Raw genomic sequence first — 17,829 nt, 5'->3', positions numbered from 1 at the left:
CAGCAAGCCTGATTGTGGGGAGCCGCATCTCCCCCCCGGGCTTGGTTTTTTTTCCTCCCAAAGACAACTGCAGCGGTGGTCTAAAATGGCGATCCCGAAGAGGAGGACTCAGTTCGACTAAGATTTGTGCAGGAGGGAAGAAAAAGGTGGATAACATCTGAACCGGGACAATTGGGCAATATAACTAAACAAAAGTACCCCGGGATTAAGGTAACATAGAATTTTTAAGAAAAGAAAAGTGAGCGGCGAAATTACAAAGGGACAGAGAAAAAAAGAAAAACATTTTTGACAGCTAAATGGGGCTTCGAACCGGGAAAGGAAGAAGTTGTAATTAAAGACTTAATGAAATTGGACTAAAATAATTTGGAAATAAACAAGTATAAAACTAAAGCTGGACTTAACATTGTCAAAGAATAATAATAACGAAGTTTACAAATTGGAGACTGGATTGTGTTGGAATATTGAGGTTCGAAAAACCTTAAATAAAAAAATAGGGGAAAAAGGTGAAGACTTTGTATAATGGAGAGTGTCACCTTTTGATAAAAATTTGGTTCTTGAAATAAAAGGGAAAGCATCCTGTGACAAATAATTTTTGAATGAACTGGTGTGGATATAACATTACAGAAATATTGAAACAAAGTAAGAATTTTAGAAAGTGAAAGCAGAACCAGAATAAAGTTCAAAAAAGCAAGGTTTTCAAAGATTGTTTGTGTAAACATGCTGGACTGTTAAAAATAAAATAAGACTTCTCAAATTGACTGATAGCAATAATGTTCAGTCTGACAAATCATCCTCTGGATGTATGATTAAAGTTTGGAAGTATATTCACTGGATTGGGAAATTAAACAGGAAAGTTAAACAGAACAGACCTAATCAGAGTCTAATTCCTAATGATGATCTGCCATCCCTTCCAAAGATAGCAGACAGAAATATATTGCTTCTGAGAGGAATCATAATAGTTGGCTGCTATTTCTTGCAAAAATATAATGGCAATCATGAAAGTTCATTTTTACTGTCTTCCAACAGTTTTCTTTCGATCTCCCAATACTGAAGCTAGGAATACACAGAATTTTCTGGTGTCTTTCATTCTCAATTCAAAGATTTAACATAAAACTGCCAACATTTGTGTAAAAGTTGCAAAGCAACTATGGTCATCTTTATAATAAAACTTATTCTCAGTTAGAGATTTTTGACTTTAGCATGGTAGTTTTGTATGTAAGTATGATGTTTAGATAGGAGGGAAATCAACATACAACATAAATAACATGTACCCCAAACCACAAAACAAACTATACTATTATAAATAATATTAGTAATGTATTTTTAATATACCATCAAACAACATCTGCCTATCCCAGCTTCTTGGGAAAAATTCAATAGGTAGATAAAATGCCAAATCCAGTCTAATCATCTGGCTGACTGACATAATAATAAATCCAGGTACAGACATCCTGCACAGCAGAACATGGAATTCCCATCCCCAACCCTTCAATAGCAACTTTGCTCTGGAACAAATGATCAGATTAGAGGTAGAACCAGGACTTCTGCAGCAGCTGGAAAGAGTCCCATCCATTGTCCAATTACCTTCCGCCAAGGGTGAATTTTGGAAAAATATCTCAGTTTTAATCATTTTAAGTGTAGTTTTTAATTAGAAACTAACACAAATAGACCAGTAAAGAAAAAAGAAAAATAAGAGAAATAAACAGAAAGCAAAAAGTGCAAGAATAGATAAGGAAGCAAAAAAAAGACCCTAATTGCTTCTGATATTCTGTAGAGCACTTAAAAGTACTCAATGTTAACCATTTTGAACTCTATCTTTCCCTACCAAATTTGGCCCCAATCAGTTCTGTTTTCAGAGACTTTTTCCTGCTGATGCACAGATGAATAAACAGACAAACCAAATCCTAATTCTCTTTACAGAGTATTTTTTCAACATTTTGTAAAGAATAAAACAATAACACATTAGAGAAAACTAACTAAAGGTAAAAGCGCTAACTGCCCTAACCAGGGTTTAATGAGCAAGATGGCGGCACATGTATGTGCGGTGGCTTGACACTCCAGAAACCAGTATCTTTTAATTAATTTACTGTGTATATACATACACAATAAATTTATTGTGTATATACGTACAATGACAATAAAGAATTATTATTTATTATTATACCAAAAGTATTACATTTTAAATCATTCTAAAATATATTAAAATATTGTTAAAATGACATTAACTTGGTATTATGAGGGGTGATGAACCTATTGCCTCACATGACAGGCAAAGTCATTAATGTAAATGCCGGACAATCTTTTCCAGGAGCTCATTCCATAATTAGAAGGTCAGATCTGACGAGAACTTTGTCAAAGTCAACCTCTGGCTGTTACAGAGAGTCTTCAGAGCTTCTGGTGATCATGTTGGGTCATATCATGGCTTTTGAAAATGGCTCCAAAGAAAGCTTTGAACCATGTCCAAGTCTGACTTGCTTGTATAAATATTTGCTTGTGTGATTTATCCCCACTTTTGTCCTTAATAAACTTAGCATTTCTCTGGTATTCATTCTAGTAACCTGACTTTCTTCAGGTTACCACGTGAACCTGAAAAAAAAGATGCCATTGCTTTAAGGAAGCTTGTGACTCTTAAGGCAGTGGAATATTTTACATGGGCTCATATATACAAGGCTCTTGTAACGAATAAATGAGAGACACAAGCAAGAGTAATAATAATATTACTACTTAGGGAGCTGTGGTGGCTCACACTGGGCCTGCACACCACAGAGGTCAGTGGCTCAATTCCTATGAGCGAATATACCAAGTAGGGACAAGGAGCTCCTCGATTGCCTACTGGCATTCAGGTGTCCCACGGGTAAAGATAACACCACTTGAAAAATTCCTTTCATAGAGGTAGTCAGCCACCTCAGTGATCCCTGGCTAACACATCCCATACGCTAAAAAAAAAAAAAAAAAAAAAACACACCAAGCAAGACAGACTTGTTTGAGTTCTAAAACTCCTTTTCCAGAATTTGTTTAGTCCTGGTAAATGTGCCAATACACAGTAGATAACCAAGTGACATATTATTAATTAGTTATGATTTACTGATCTTTTAATAGTACACATTTGTTTCCAATTGATCTGCTGCTTGAATATTTATAAACATAACAAATATTACCATAATGCTCCTAAAACTCCCTCATTCTAATGGAAATGAACACTGTAGTGCAACTTCTAGAATGTTTACTGCTCAGAAAGAACAAGTATGTTCACATTTCCTCAAGTACATAGATATAATTTAGTTTAATTTCGTACAACGAAATCAAACACCATCTTCAGTGCACATCATGACCGTGACTATGGAAATAAACACAAACAGAGGAAGAAGGCGGAGCCTCCTCGCCGACGGACGGTAGATCGCAACTCTCTGCGGCTATCCTTCGTGCTCTTTTGTCAGAGAGCCCCAATCATTCTGATTAGTGCAGTATGTTAAGATACACTCTATGGTGCAGTGGTAGAAGGTCACCAGCAGTTTTTCTTTCCGTTGTTGTTTTCTGAGAAGTCTCAGGTAGTATAATCTCTGCTGGACCCTTTTGACCAGTGCTGCAATGTAAGCACCCCAGGTCAGGTCCTCTTTTATGGTAACACACAGAAACGTAAAACTGGCCGCTTGCTTCACTCGGTCTGCATTGATAAGCAAAGGCTGGATGTCTGATCTGTTCCTTCTATAGTCCACTGTAAGTTTCTTGATCTTATTGGTGTTGAGGACCATGTTATTGTCTCCACACCATGAAAGCAACTGGTCCACCTCATCTTGGTAGGCAGACTCATCCCGCCTGGAGATAAGTCCCACCACTGTTGTATCATCTGAAAATTTAGCAATGGTATTACTAACATGAATGGGAATGCAGTCATGCACATAAAGAGTATAGAGTAAGGGACTCAACACGCAACCCCTGTGGCATACCAGTGTTAAGAATAAGTGCTGAAGAGGTATGATTACCTAATCTGACCCTCTGTGAGTGTCCAGACAGGAAATCCATAATCCAAAGGCAGATTGAATAAGAAAATCCAAGTTCCAGATGTTTAGATACTAGCCTATGTGGAAGAATTGTGTTAAATGCAGAACTAAAATCTACCAAAAGCATCCTCACATAGCCCCCCTGCTGTTCTAGATGAATCAGAGCAGCATGAAGAGTGATGGCTATAGCGTCCTCTATAGATCTATTTCTTCTGTATGCAAACTGGTGTTTATCAAATGTATGTGGAAAACCAGAAATGATGTGCCAGCAGACCAATTTCTCAAAGCACTTCGTGATGATAGGAGTGAGTGCCACTGGTCTATAATCATTGAGGTTATTGATAGGGAATTTCTTTGGCAGTGGAACAATGGTGGAAGCCTTTAAACAAGATGGAATAGTGGAATGGGATAAAGACCGATTGAAGATCCTGGTAAAGACTCCAGCCAACTGATCAGCACAGTCTTTAAGCACTTGGCCAGAGATACCGTTAGGACCGGCAGCCTTTCTAGAGTCCACAGCCCTCAGAATGCTTCTCACCTCCTGTTCCTCCACAATGAGGTGGGGGCTACAATTGGCTGGTGATTGTATTTTAGCTGTCTCTGATGTCTCCACTTCAAAGCGAGCAAATAAATGATTCAGTTCCTCTGCCAATGAAGCATTCCCCTGAGCAGGGATGACACTGGTCGGTTGATGGTTGGTAATTTGTTGAATCCCTCGCCACACCTGCCTCATGTTATTGCTATAAAAATTATCCTCAATCTTCTTCTTATAATCAGTCTTGGTTTTTCGAATACCTTTCTTCAGATTAGCTCTGGCTACACTGTATCCTGCCCCATCACTGGACCTAAGGCCTTGGTCCTGTCATCCAGGGTTTCTGATTGGGATCGATCCTAATACGTTTATCCACAGTGATAGTATCTGTGCAGTGTTTGATATAGCACAGAACAGTTGCAGTTTGTTCCTCTAGGTTGGGGTGGTAAAAGATGTCCCAATTTGTGTTCTCAAAAGAATCCTGAAGTTGTTGGGAAGCATCTTCTAGCCAAGATTTCACTGTCTTTATTATAGGCAGAGCCTGTCTCTTAAGAGGGATGTATGCTGGTGCTAAAAGCAGTGACATATGATCTGATTGTCCCAAATGTGGTATAATCATGACTTGGCTGTGTAAGCCTGAGATTGCAATGATCTGCAAATCTTTTGCTTTACTTTCCACTGTGGTTGTACTCTTGGATGCCTGCCTGAGGCTTTATTCTTTTTCATACATAATAATGCTATAAATACTACTAGTAATGAAATCTTGATATAGAATGAAAGATGAGAAATTATATCGCTGCTGCTGCTACTACTAGTAGCAATAGCACTTAGTACTTAGATTTATATACCCCTTCACAGTGCTTTACAGCCTTCTCTAAGCGGTTTACAGAGTCAATCTATTGCCCCCAACAATCCTAATTCTACTGACCACAAAAGGATGGAAGGCTGAGTCAACCTTGAGCCTGGTGAGATTCAAACTGCTAAACTTCTGGCAGCCAGCAATCAGCAGAAGTAGTCTGCAGTACTGCATTCTAACCAGTATGCCACCACGGCTCACACTACTACTACTTTTGTGGTCTAGAATGATCATTAATAAAAACGTGTTGCTTTGGATACTGTTAAAACCAATTTACTGTTTGATAATATTCTGATTTTAATTTTTTCTTCCAAGACTCTGCACATACATTAAGGCCTTCATTATGATCGGCCCTCCTTTCATTTCTCTTGAACTGAAGGAAACCAGTTCATCTCCCCCAACTGAGCTATAGATTGGTTTATTCAAAGTATGAGTACATTGTTTATTTCTATTTATTTCTATTGCATGTGTCAACATCTGTTCAATTTGTCAGCATATTTCTGAGGGACTCTGGGTGGTATACATTACAGCATCAAAATCTAAAACAATATATACAAATTAAAATGTTAAAGGTAAAATTTTAGAATTAAAATTATAAAATTATTTAAAAAAAATTCAGGGAGACAAGAAAATTGGACCTCCTTATTCTGTCAATCAGGATTGCAAAATAATTTAATCCTCTCCCCCGATGAATTTCTAATCTTTCTCTTTGTCTCCCACCTATTGTTCAGTTCCAAATCGACTATTTTTTTTAAAGCTTTTCTGCTCCAGATTAGGGAAGAATGGAATGGAATGGAATTTTTTTTTTCAGCACAGAGATTATTTTTGCAGTTTGTAGCAGCAAAGTGAGAAGTTGCATGATTGAAGAGCCACAGATCATTGGAGGGACGAGGATGGAAAGCAAATGAGTGGATCTGAAATATGGAACAGGAAAGGACTTTATTTTGTAATTAATTATTATAATTCAACAAAGTTTGAACTTCAAATCAAGGAATGCTAAGTGAAACTTCAAATTCTTCAAAATACGTTTTGATGATCTAATACTTTGTAACATATATGCTTTCCCATATGTTAGGGAGGAAGCAATAATTATAATAATAGCATAAGGAGGAAAATTAGGAGCAACAAGGATTATCTGCTATGTGACACACATGTAGTAGTGAAGATTTGTGTCTGATGTCATCTCATTATAGTATATAAATACATGGTTAAGATAACTGGTCTGGGTAATCCATCATGCTCTTTCTGACTATAACCAGATATTGCTCAGAGTGCTAGAGCCACAGTATAATCATGATCATTATAAAAACAATATTTCTGGAAACCCTGCTTTCTTTTTATAGTTAATTAACACTTTTCCAACCATAAAATGATATTGTATATATAGATGATAAATAATAGTGTTGTAAAGTTTATATATTAAATTATTTTAGAAAAGGATGAAATTTTTACATTAGCTTATGTTCTAGTTTTGATATAATTTCATGCAAAGACACACACACACATTTCTCAAGAAGGAAGACATGTTTGAAAAAAAAATCTGGTACCGATCAATTGTTGCTAAAGAGGAAAAATGTCACATTCTACTTCATATTTTATAGTATACATGTAGTCCTAGAGTTATGACCATGTGTTTAACAATGGCTCAAAATTAGGACAGTCTTGGAAAAAGTTACTTAAGACCTGAACTTCCACTTCCAACTGTCACACACCTTCATGGTCACATAAGCACAATATGGATGTTTGGCAACTGACTCACATTTACAACTGATTGCAACATCCTGCAGTCACACAATTGTTAGTTGCCACCTTTTGGCTGAGTTCTGGCAAAAAACTGAGGAAGCTGGATTTACTTGAAGATCAGGTGATTGATTCATTTAACAACTGCAGTGATTTGCTTAATGTCATTGTAAAAATGGTCATAAAATCTGATCCTATTTGACTCATGATCACAACGACTTACAGCCATAACTGGGACTGGAATTTTCAGAATAAGTTGAGGACTACCTGTAACTATGAATATCAAATAAAAAACTACTACTACTACAAAATCAAGAAAAAGCTTTCAGCAACAATGAGAGCGTTTTGTTGCTAATTTTTGAACAGCATTTAACAAAAGGCTATTATCAAAATAGTTTTTGTGTGTGTTTACATTCAGTTTACATCTTGGGTGGAAAAGGCGATTCCACTTCCTAATTCAGTTTTCATCAAACAGCAACTAACCTGAGCCAATTCAGAGCTGCTGAGGTGCCCATCACCATTTATATCCAAGTAATTAAACATATCTTCGACTAAGAAGCGCTTTTGGGTTCTGTCTTCTCCTGGCTGGTTTTGCTGCCTCTGGCGATGTGACTGAAGATCCAGGAGGATCCCCTTTAGTTGACTGTAGTCTGCCATTGTACAAGCATCACCTAAAAGACAAGACATCATTACCTGTCTATGTGCTTCTGTGTGACAAATTCCAAGGCTATGATCCCAAGAAATAAAACGAGCTGCTATGAGATTTCAAGATTGTCCGTGAGAAATCCATTCCTTTAAAGATGAGGTTTTTTTAAAAAAATCCCCCTTCTAAACCCTGCTTCCAAGAAAGTTCATCAAATTATAGAACTGTACTCAGCAGACAGATTTAAAACAGAGTAATCTGCAAGTTGCATTACATTTGCTGTAGATATTTCTGAAAAGTAAATGCACAGATTGTGTGACCGAAGAACAAAAACAAAATTATATGATTCAGAATCATTGTCCTTATTCCCCCCACCCCTAAGTAAATTCAGTTTTAATCCACTTCTGCATTACCATGGCACAATCCAACTCCCACCCCCCTGTATTGCAAAAAAAAAAAAAATACAATGTTTTGAACTCATGTTCCTGACTTACTGAATGGCTTCTTTTTTTACAACATCAGTAAAATGAGCTCTAGGTCTTCAGGCAGGAAGCAGTGATTATCAAAAGTAAATACTAAGTTATCAAGTTCTATGTTCACCTTTGAAAATACAACTTGAATGCTGGGCTTCAGATTTCCAAATGAAAAATCCTTAATTTTCCAGACACATGCTATTATGGAATAATAATTTATTTTAAAATACGGGAATGCTTTCGATACATTGCAACTTTTTATGGTGCCTGTGCTTTTTTCTTTATTATTGAAAAGACTTTATTGGCTGCATATCTTGTATCTTTGAATGGCTCACAGCAATAATAGACTCCCAGAGTCACCTTATGGGGGAGATGGGTGGCATTAAATTTTAATAAATAATAAATAAAAATAAAATAATAAAGACCAAAGACAAGAAACCTAGAAAACCAGACACCTAGCCCATAATATCCAAACTATCAAATCAAATAATTCTTGGACTCCAGTCTCCTCCTATCCCAGCAACAGGAGAAACAATCAGTTTGTCATGATTCTCTGAAGGCTAAAGGGGTGGGAATCGGCTGGTATTTGTGAGAAGAGTGTTGTCATAATTTGAATCAACCCAGCATACACTTAAATCTCCACTGACCTGTTTTGTAAGGCATAGCATACTTTCCATATTTTCTGATGGGTTAAGATATATATTTTGACTATTCAGTATAGTACAAGTTCTAAGATATATATTTTGACTATTCAGTATAGTACAAGTTCCAATGGCTTTTTTGGGTGATGAACATTGTAATTGCTTCAAAAACAACTTCCTCCTATAAAAGCTGGTAACACAATGCATCAATCCGAACATCTCACTTTACTTTATCTAGACATTTCCTGAATGAATTCAGGATTAGAATACAAGAACACAGCATTAAAATTGTATGACCTCAAGTATAATTTGCTAGCAATAGCAATAGCACTTAGGCTTATATAACCCCTTCACAGTGATTTAAAGTCCTCTCTAAGCAGTTTACAGAGTCAGCATATTGCCCCCAACAATCTGGGTGCTCATTTTATTGACCTTGGAAGGATGGAAGGCTGAGTCAACCTTGAGTAAGGATTGAACTCCTGGCAGTAAGCAGAATCAGCCTGCAATATTGCATTTTAACGACTGTACCACCACAGCTCTTTATTACCTAGAAAACTCATATTAGACTATTGTTAATCTTTTGTCTTTCTCCTATCAATGGAGGTTGGAGAAATGGCCACTGAAAACATATCTAATATCCAGAATGATTAAAAGACCATAGAAGTAATTCTGTTATTTAGATTTACTTTTATGATTCATTTAGATTTCATTCAGGCTTCTTCCCTGCCATTTGCTCTGTTTCACTGTTCTCTGTTTCCTTTTTGTTTATACCTGCTCTAAACAGAGCAAATGTCAAGGAAGAGACCTGAATGAAGTTAAAATTAGATCCCCTATGTCCCAAGGTGCTTTTTAAAGAGACAACTGGACTTTAAATTCAGGTGCCTCTTGAAAAGCACTTTTGGGACAACTATGACCTGAATGACTGAGAATATCTTTAGATCCCCCATGAAATATTCCTACAGGAGGATTTTCAGGAAATACAGTATAATAAAAGTTATTTTCCAAGTAGAAATATGAAAATATAAGGCTCATCTAAAAAACTCTCTAGTGAATATCTGGTGTAAGGGTTTGGAGGGTAAACTTATTTTGTTTTAAGATACCTGGTCTTGAGAATGAAATTCTATTGCATTCCTTGCTGTAATAGATATAAGATCTATCACTGATACTGTGAGCTTCAGTATGAGAAACATGGCCTTATTACCATATATAAGATGTGTAAATATTATTTCTCAGAGATTTAGGGGAAAAGGACAAAAGATGAGAAGAACACATAATCTGCATGTTTAAGAGATAAGCCATATATTTCACTACAACAGGAAAAAGAGCTTTTGAACAAAAAAAAGTCAGCATAAGATACTTTGTAAGCATCAGTGAGTGCTATTCCCATTTCTTTTCTTATACAGTAGCTAAAGCTTATACCTAAAACTTATAGCTATAGGTTTTCCATTATGGGAGATATATTGGTTATGGAATTCTCCTCCAGGTTGCACTTGGTAAAATTCCATTCATGAGTACATAAGAATACCAAGTGAGCTAAAACACTTCCTTTATAAACTCTACTCCAACAATAAGTAGAGCTATGAGCTATAATTGGCTTCTTAATCAGCTAAAGCTTTAGGCGATTAATCAAAGGACACCACTTCTAATCAGTAAGTTCCAATTTTCATCAGCGTGAACATGAATTAACAGCACACATGCCATTTTAGCTCTAGTTTGTCACTGATAGGGAATTAAAAAAAGAAAATATTAAAAGGCGCCCTTTATACTTTAACCATCATTTAAAATATGCATTGATTTATCAGGCTGTAAATTACTATACCCTTCAATATACAGTACCTCAAAATTTATTGAGATGGTTGCAATTTGCAACTATAATTTCAGCCATTTAAATCTAATTGCTTAACAATTTCATTAATTGGTTGCAAGTCACATGACTAATGACAGCCATATTACCATTTAGGCTATCTTCCTAAACATACTTACTAAGGAGTAAACACTGTATTCACTGAATTCTGCACTGAATACAGCAAGGCTTATTACTGATTAAATATGCAGTGGATTGTATCTCAATCCAATGAGAGTGCTGGTAATGAGAAATGACATAAACCTGGAAGTGCTGTGGGAATTATCAATATGGGGTATTTTTAAACAAAGTGGTCAAATTAGCTTTGGGATTTGAGGGCAGTCAAACTTTAGCCATGAACTGTTTGTGTGGCCTTGGCAAAAAAAAATATTATTAACATAGGAGATAATAAAAGAGGGAAATTGTCCCTTCACTGTTCAACTAAATAGCAATAAGCAAGAGAAACAACAGACATGGTAGAATACACACACACATAAAGCTGTTTTAAACTAAATTTGCCTAGAACAGTTTCCTCAACTGGGTACTATCCAGAAGATTGGGATTCAATTATCAGTGAATTGCATCCCATTCATCTGGAAAGTACCCAAGTGGAGAGGTTGTTCTAGACAAATTATGTGTGTGTGTGTGTGTGTGTGTGTGTTATCTGTCTGTCTGTGAACTACTATGTCACTACTGGGAATGTCCAGGAGAGATGATCTAGGATTGTGATTGTTTCCAGTCGTGCTACAAGAAGAATTTGAAAGTTATGTCCCCACAAAGTTACAGATTTGGAAAAAATACTTATGTGTTGTTTAGACAGAGCTGGAAATATATTTATCCAACCTGGCCTTCTCTGCCAGTGGTCTTATAAATGTAAGAAGGTAATTAAAAATAGAACAAAAAGCAACAATAAGAATAGCACTGATAGGAAAGAAGTCAAAATAAGTAGAAACATCTTTGTGGTACTCCAAGGCACCATGGTATATATAACAGAGAATAATGTTTTCTCCTGGTATCTAAGAGACAACCAAAACAGAAGAAAAGCACACATGATATTTCTATCATGTACCACCAACTCATAGAATTACATGTTCTTAGCCTAGAAACCACAGCCTCATTCTTCCCCAAATCTTCAGTGAATTTAGGCAATTTTAGACTTCATGGTACTTTCTATGATTGCCAGACAAGTACTATATTGGAACAGTGATGAACAAAATTCTAACTTCTTATTGCCACTTAATAATTGTTTGAATTTTTGCAGCCCAAATGTGGTAACTCAAGATTTCTGCACATTACATGTTAATATGCATTGCTACTTCTAACTCTGGTTATCTCTGTCGCATTTATGGCATTATTTTTTTTTTGCTCAAAGTTTTTTCAATTGGCTAGCAATGGTGATAGAATATGGAATATCAACCAATATTTTAAAAGCAGACAGAAATCAACTATGGGCTCATCTTGCTCCTGCATACAAATCAAATGCAGTGGCCCATTTTTGCTATATGCCAAAGTATGCAATCAGGGCAATCAGTACACTAGAACTGGTGGGTTGAATTTGGCTTGGCTATTTTTTAATAAATGATGCAAACCTATGATCCAGGGATGTCAACAGTTTTCATTCATTTACTGTGGCAGTCACAGATCACAGACCACTGATTTACCCGAAAGTCACACACTGAGAGAATAAGACAGTTGGAGATTAATAGCAGTCAGGCCTATGAATATTTCAGCAAGAACATTAGATATATCAGTACCTAATTCATGAGAAGCATCATGAATTAGTAGATTATGATATGACAAATATACTTACAAGAGATATTTTTGGAATGGAACAAGTCAACTATTCTGGCCCCACATCACTTCAGTATCCATCACAAACCTAATTTGGAGTTCTATCATTTTTCACCTTCATTTTTTTATTTGAGAGAGGGATTCCAGATAAACATTATAATATTTTAACCACACTGAGTGCAATAATAGTTTTCTTTTACTGAGCACTTTAAAAAATGTATAAAGAGTTTGATGGTCAATATCTCACATTAAATGTTTTTGTTTATTGATTTGTTTGAAAATAGAAATTATAATATCTATAGATATATAGATATAGATATATAGATATATATATATCTAGATATCTATAGATATAGATATAGATATAGATATCCATCTAAAGATATAGATGGATAGATAGATATTCTATTTAGAATATTCATCACTATTGCAAAACCTATGTTGATCTGTCCAAGATTGCACTATATCTTTTAGAGCTACAGCGTACTGATGGCTCATATTTAATCTGTAGACTACCAGAAGACCCATATCCTTCTCAGATATGATTATTCAACCAACTCCCAATCTGGTAGTGGGAATATTTATCTCATATCTTTCTATTTTATAAAGAAAGAAGCTATGGTGAATTTTTTTGAAAACCTCAGGAATTCTCATTGTACTTGATCTCCTAATTTAGTCACTTTGTCAAAAAAAGAAGCAATAATTCATGTATCATGTGGTATTTTTAACATATTCATCCAAGATTTTCAGAACAAATTCACATGAGAATAAAAACATTTTTCCCCCTAAAATGACTTCTGAATCATTTGCAAAGTGTGCATAGCCCTAGTATCAATTTTATCAACCAGCTTCAATTTCATCAAAAACATTATCCTAATTTCTAAAATTAAAATAAAGTATCTTTCCATTATTCAGTCAGATGGATTCCTTTGATTTTTTTTTAACTTTCTTTTTCTTCACATGAATCTTCCTAATATCCTATCTGAAGAGTGTGTACAGGGTTTAGCAAACTATTCTTGCCGTATCATTTGCCTTGACCCTTTGCCATTACCATTACCAGAGGCACTTGCAATTCTCTTAATCTGTTGGAGCCCATAAATCTTTTCTGCTAAAGATTCTGGTTTTTCCAGATCTTATTTAGTAGGAACATGTTTAAACACATGCACATTTTTCTAGCACTCTCGTCCTGATGGCTAAAATAAAGGAAACAATGGAATACCAACTGCATGTACTCTCATTTGTTTCCATTGTGGAGCTGCTTTGTTAACTACACTCAAGCATTTTTTTAAAGTATAGAACAGAAAGCCATTATTAACAATTTATTTCATTAAAAAAATCCTCATTGGTATATCTTATTAATAGATAGCTCACAACTGGCTTACCTTGTTAACAGCTTCTGGAGACTCCAGATTATTTTATATTTGGAGTCCCTCCCAGAAGCTACACCTTAACTCACTTTGTATCTTTAGGGTATATCTTTGAAGTTTGCCACCTGGCATCCTAAACAGAGACAGAATTGAAACTTTTTTCTCTTTTCCTACCTAGACAGAGAGCTTTGTCTCTTTTTTGACAGACAGCCTTTCACATAATTTGAATGTTTTTACAGATAAATAGGGAAGGAGGCAACCTTCAGCCCTGTATTCCCTGTAGTATTATTTGAACCCAAATGTCCTTTGGGGAGGTTTAGGCAAAACTTAGGGATGGGGTGGGATTCAAATTTTTTAACAACCAGTTCTGTGGGTATGGCTTAGTTGGTGGGCATGGCTTGGTGGTCATGTTATTGGCTGGGCATGGTCAACTCAATATCATCGAGGCATGCATCTCCTCGCCTGGCCTCTCATGACTGTGGGGATGCTACAACAGTCATAAGTGTAAAAAATGGTCATAAGTCACTTTTTTCAGTGCCATTGTAACTTTGAATGGTCACTCCACACAAGCAAAGTACCAGCAAAGGAGGGGAAAAAAACTCCAGAGAAGTTCCTGAGACAGGAAGTCTAGTCCTGCCAAGAATGTAATAAGGGTTAATGGAGAGGCAGTTTATGTCAGCAACACCAGAATGTTTCCTTCCTGCCTTCCTTACAGGATTAGGCCAGGTATTCCTTCTAACAACCGGTTCTGTGAACTGCTTAGAATGTTAACAACCGGTTCTAGTGAATAGGTGCGAACTGGTAGAATCCCACCCCTGGATGTGACAGTGAAGACTACCAAATAGGGGTATTCTTTGAGTAATTATACTCAAGGCCATTTCTAGGACTGAATAAATTTCTGGATCCAATCCATATTTTAGTGAGGAATCAGATAATGCTACACATATCAATATATACCCACATATAAATAGTTATGTTGAAAACATGTCTTCTTGTACCCCAGTAGCTGGAAGCCAACCTCATCTGACATCTGTAGAATATAATGGCTCTTCCAAAGGCAAGAAGTGCATCTCAGGCCAAACACAAGCACTAGATAAATGATTTTATTACTACAGAAATTATACATAGGAAATTAGATTGGTGGAGTCCTGTATTAGCTTTTCTTTTTTACGCATAAAGATAGTACTGCAAGATTCTCTTGGGGATGTGGTTTTGCAATAATACTCTCTGTTTATAGAAAGGTAAAAAGAATGTTCCTTCTAATTATTGATCTATTAGCTTGCTCAATGTTATTAGCAAGATGTATGCTATCCAATTAAGAGAGAAACTATTGGATTAAGTTGAGGTAGAACACATATTGGCAGATGAGCATGCTGGCTTTGGGGAAGGTTTCTCCAATATAAACCAAGTTTTGATACTTGATTGAAAAATATATCGTTAATCCTAATTCACTGTTATATACTACCTTTGTAGGTGTTAAACATCTTTTAACTTAATTTATAACAGCGACAAATGAAATAATCCTCCATCAGTAGATGCTAGCTTCTATTATTACAAAAAAAATTGATATAACTCTAAAGATACATCTAAGGTAAAGTTTAATAATCTATGCAGACCCATTATATTAAGAAAAACCTGATCACTAAAGGAGCTTCACAGAACTATATCATGGCTCCCAAACTTTTAACATTTATATAAGTCTGATTTCAGCTTTGTATAATTTGGCATATCATCCCTCCTAAAATGGCATATAAATATGTTTTAATCCTTTCTATGCACCATAATTGTAGTGGCACTGACCCAGATTGACCTGAGATGTTATGTTCCCTTGTAGAATAATGCACATAGATTAATTATTATAAAACCAAAATTGCAGTTTTTGCAAAGTGCTTTAAATTCATAGATATAAGCTAAATGGACATGAGATACAATTATCCAACCCTTGTGAAGAGTCTTCCATGCTATAGGAAGCTGGAATATGTTCTACAGTATGCACCAAGATAAACTTTGGATATTCAAATATCTGATAGATCCTGCTGAGAAGCATATGCCCCACAATAAATTAAAGTATTTATCTCTAACAGAATAGAATAGAATTCTTTATTGGCTAAGTATGATTGGAACACACAAGGAATTTTTCTCCGGTGCATAAGTTCTCAGCATGTATAATAAATAATGTATGTATAATAAATTAACTATTTATTTCTAAAACCTAACTTCAGTATGTTGTAGCAACAGGATCCTATAAATATATTTCACTGGTGGAGATCTTTCAGTCTACATTTCTGAGAATTATCTGCCAAGTATCATGATGTGCCTCAAATAACATGCATTCAAATTTATTTTACCTTTGGTATCTACTGTCTAGTAGAAGCAATGCAGTCTCTCCAAATCTCTCTAAATTTTATGTTGTCTGCAGATATGAAAAGGAAGCATTCATTTATCTTTATAGAATCTGTATAGAATGTCATCTCTGTTAGATATTGTTTTATTGGGTATTATAATGTACACACCATATTTTATAGCACCTAAGTATGAATGTTGGTTTTTATATACCAAGTTAACTGATTATTTTTTGTTATTTAGATTTTATAAATATGTAGTTTATTTTATAAATGTAATGTTTGGAATTACATATTTTGTTCATTTTATTCATATTTGCATGAATCTTTTACTATATTTTACTAGATAAACTCCGTCACTACCGGTCCCAACTCTGCCATTGCTGGTCCCACGCCCAGATGAGAAAAGAGGCATCAGAATTTGTGACAAGTCAGCTGTGATTTCAATGTCACATCATTGTGCACCAAACCTGACACAATTTTTGAGATGCAGACATGCGGGATGGTGCAGATTGGACAAAGTGGCCAACAAGAAGCTAAAACACAGACCCTATAATATGGCAGGAATAACACAAAGAACAAGAAGATGGTATTTTATCTTTCTACAGGCTGGTCATTGTCCAAAATGAAGTATTTTTCTCTCTTTATTATGCTTGAGATGATTTAGAAATTCTGCTGATGTTTTAAATTTTATTTATTTGCACGTACTGCTCTCCACTTGATTGTTCCTATTATAGAGTTTATGCCACAGGAATATTGATTAGTGGTAACAATAAAAATGTACTTGTTGAAATTTTGCTATACTGTAATTATATAGTTGGTACTGTCAAGGCTAAAATCATTTTTCTTCGTGTTTTAACATTAGTCTCATTTGTGGGAGAAGTAATAGAAAAAAACTCTACCCTGCTAATCTTAATCTTTATTTTCAGCTGTGGCTTCTATGGGGTAGTAGTGCTCAGCAGTCTTGGACCCGACTAAATGAGATGCTCAGCTTAAACCCATCATCTGAAACATCTTCTATATCAATAAGAATGTAGGTGAACATTAAGGTTGAGAAGGGAGACCCACCTATGTGCTTTTTTATTTTCTATTTGAAAGCATATTAATACAGGAAGAATCCAGGAGCTGTGATTTTTCTATGCAAATTATTAAAATATCTTTTCTGAGCACCTTTTATACATTTCTCATAAAACCAGATCATGGCCCAAGTGTGCAATAATATCAAGGGCAGGTATAGTCAATGCCATTAGAAAAGTGAGAAAGGGTCAAGACACAGTAGTGGGCTGCAGCCGTGGGGGGGGATGTTGGGGATAACCCTGTTCTGTCCTGTTCCGGAGAGCCAAAAAAGGAGGAGGGGTCTGCCTGAAGTCCCTGCAGCTGCTGTGGAGGCTGTACAGCCCCTGACCATCCAATCTCTGGACCTCCGGTCGTCAGTTAATGGAAGGTTATCCAGAGCAGGAAGCCACATCCTTGGCTTGAAGGGGGAAGGGATTTGGATTATGGGCCTGTGGGTTCCCTTTCTGGCCACTGGAGAAGAAGAAAGACAGATCTCTCTTGGTTTGGCCTGGGATCTGCCTCTTGGATCCCATTTGGAACTTAA

The 17,829-nt window shown here is 35.9% G+C and overlaps 1 protein-coding gene across 3 annotated transcripts in view; it reads right to left on the bottom strand.

Moving 5' to 3' along the window:
• Positions 1-17,829, bottom strand: part of FSTL4 (follistatin like 4) — a 491,438-nt gene that overhangs the window by 202,402 nt on the left and 271,207 nt on the right. For all 3 annotated transcript variants that reach the window (XM_087955317.1, XM_087955319.1, XM_087955318.1), the window contains exon 5: positions 7,613-7,800. In XM_087955317.1, the coding sequence (XP_087811443.1) occupies positions 7,613-7,800 (188 nt within the window). The remainder of the gene's footprint in view (positions 1-7,612; positions 7,801-17,829) is intronic.

The sequence above is a fragment of the Notechis scutatus genome, chromosome 2 (genome assembly GCF_049901735.1).
Source record: "Notechis scutatus isolate UNSWTSFEM ecotype Mainland chromosome 2, rNotScu1.2, whole genome shotgun sequence".
NCBI classification, from domain to species: domain Eukaryota; kingdom Metazoa; phylum Chordata; class Lepidosauria; order Squamata; family Elapidae; genus Notechis; species Notechis scutatus.
Note: the sequence above shows the minus strand (reverse complement) of the source record. Positions and strands in the feature narration are given on the sequence as shown.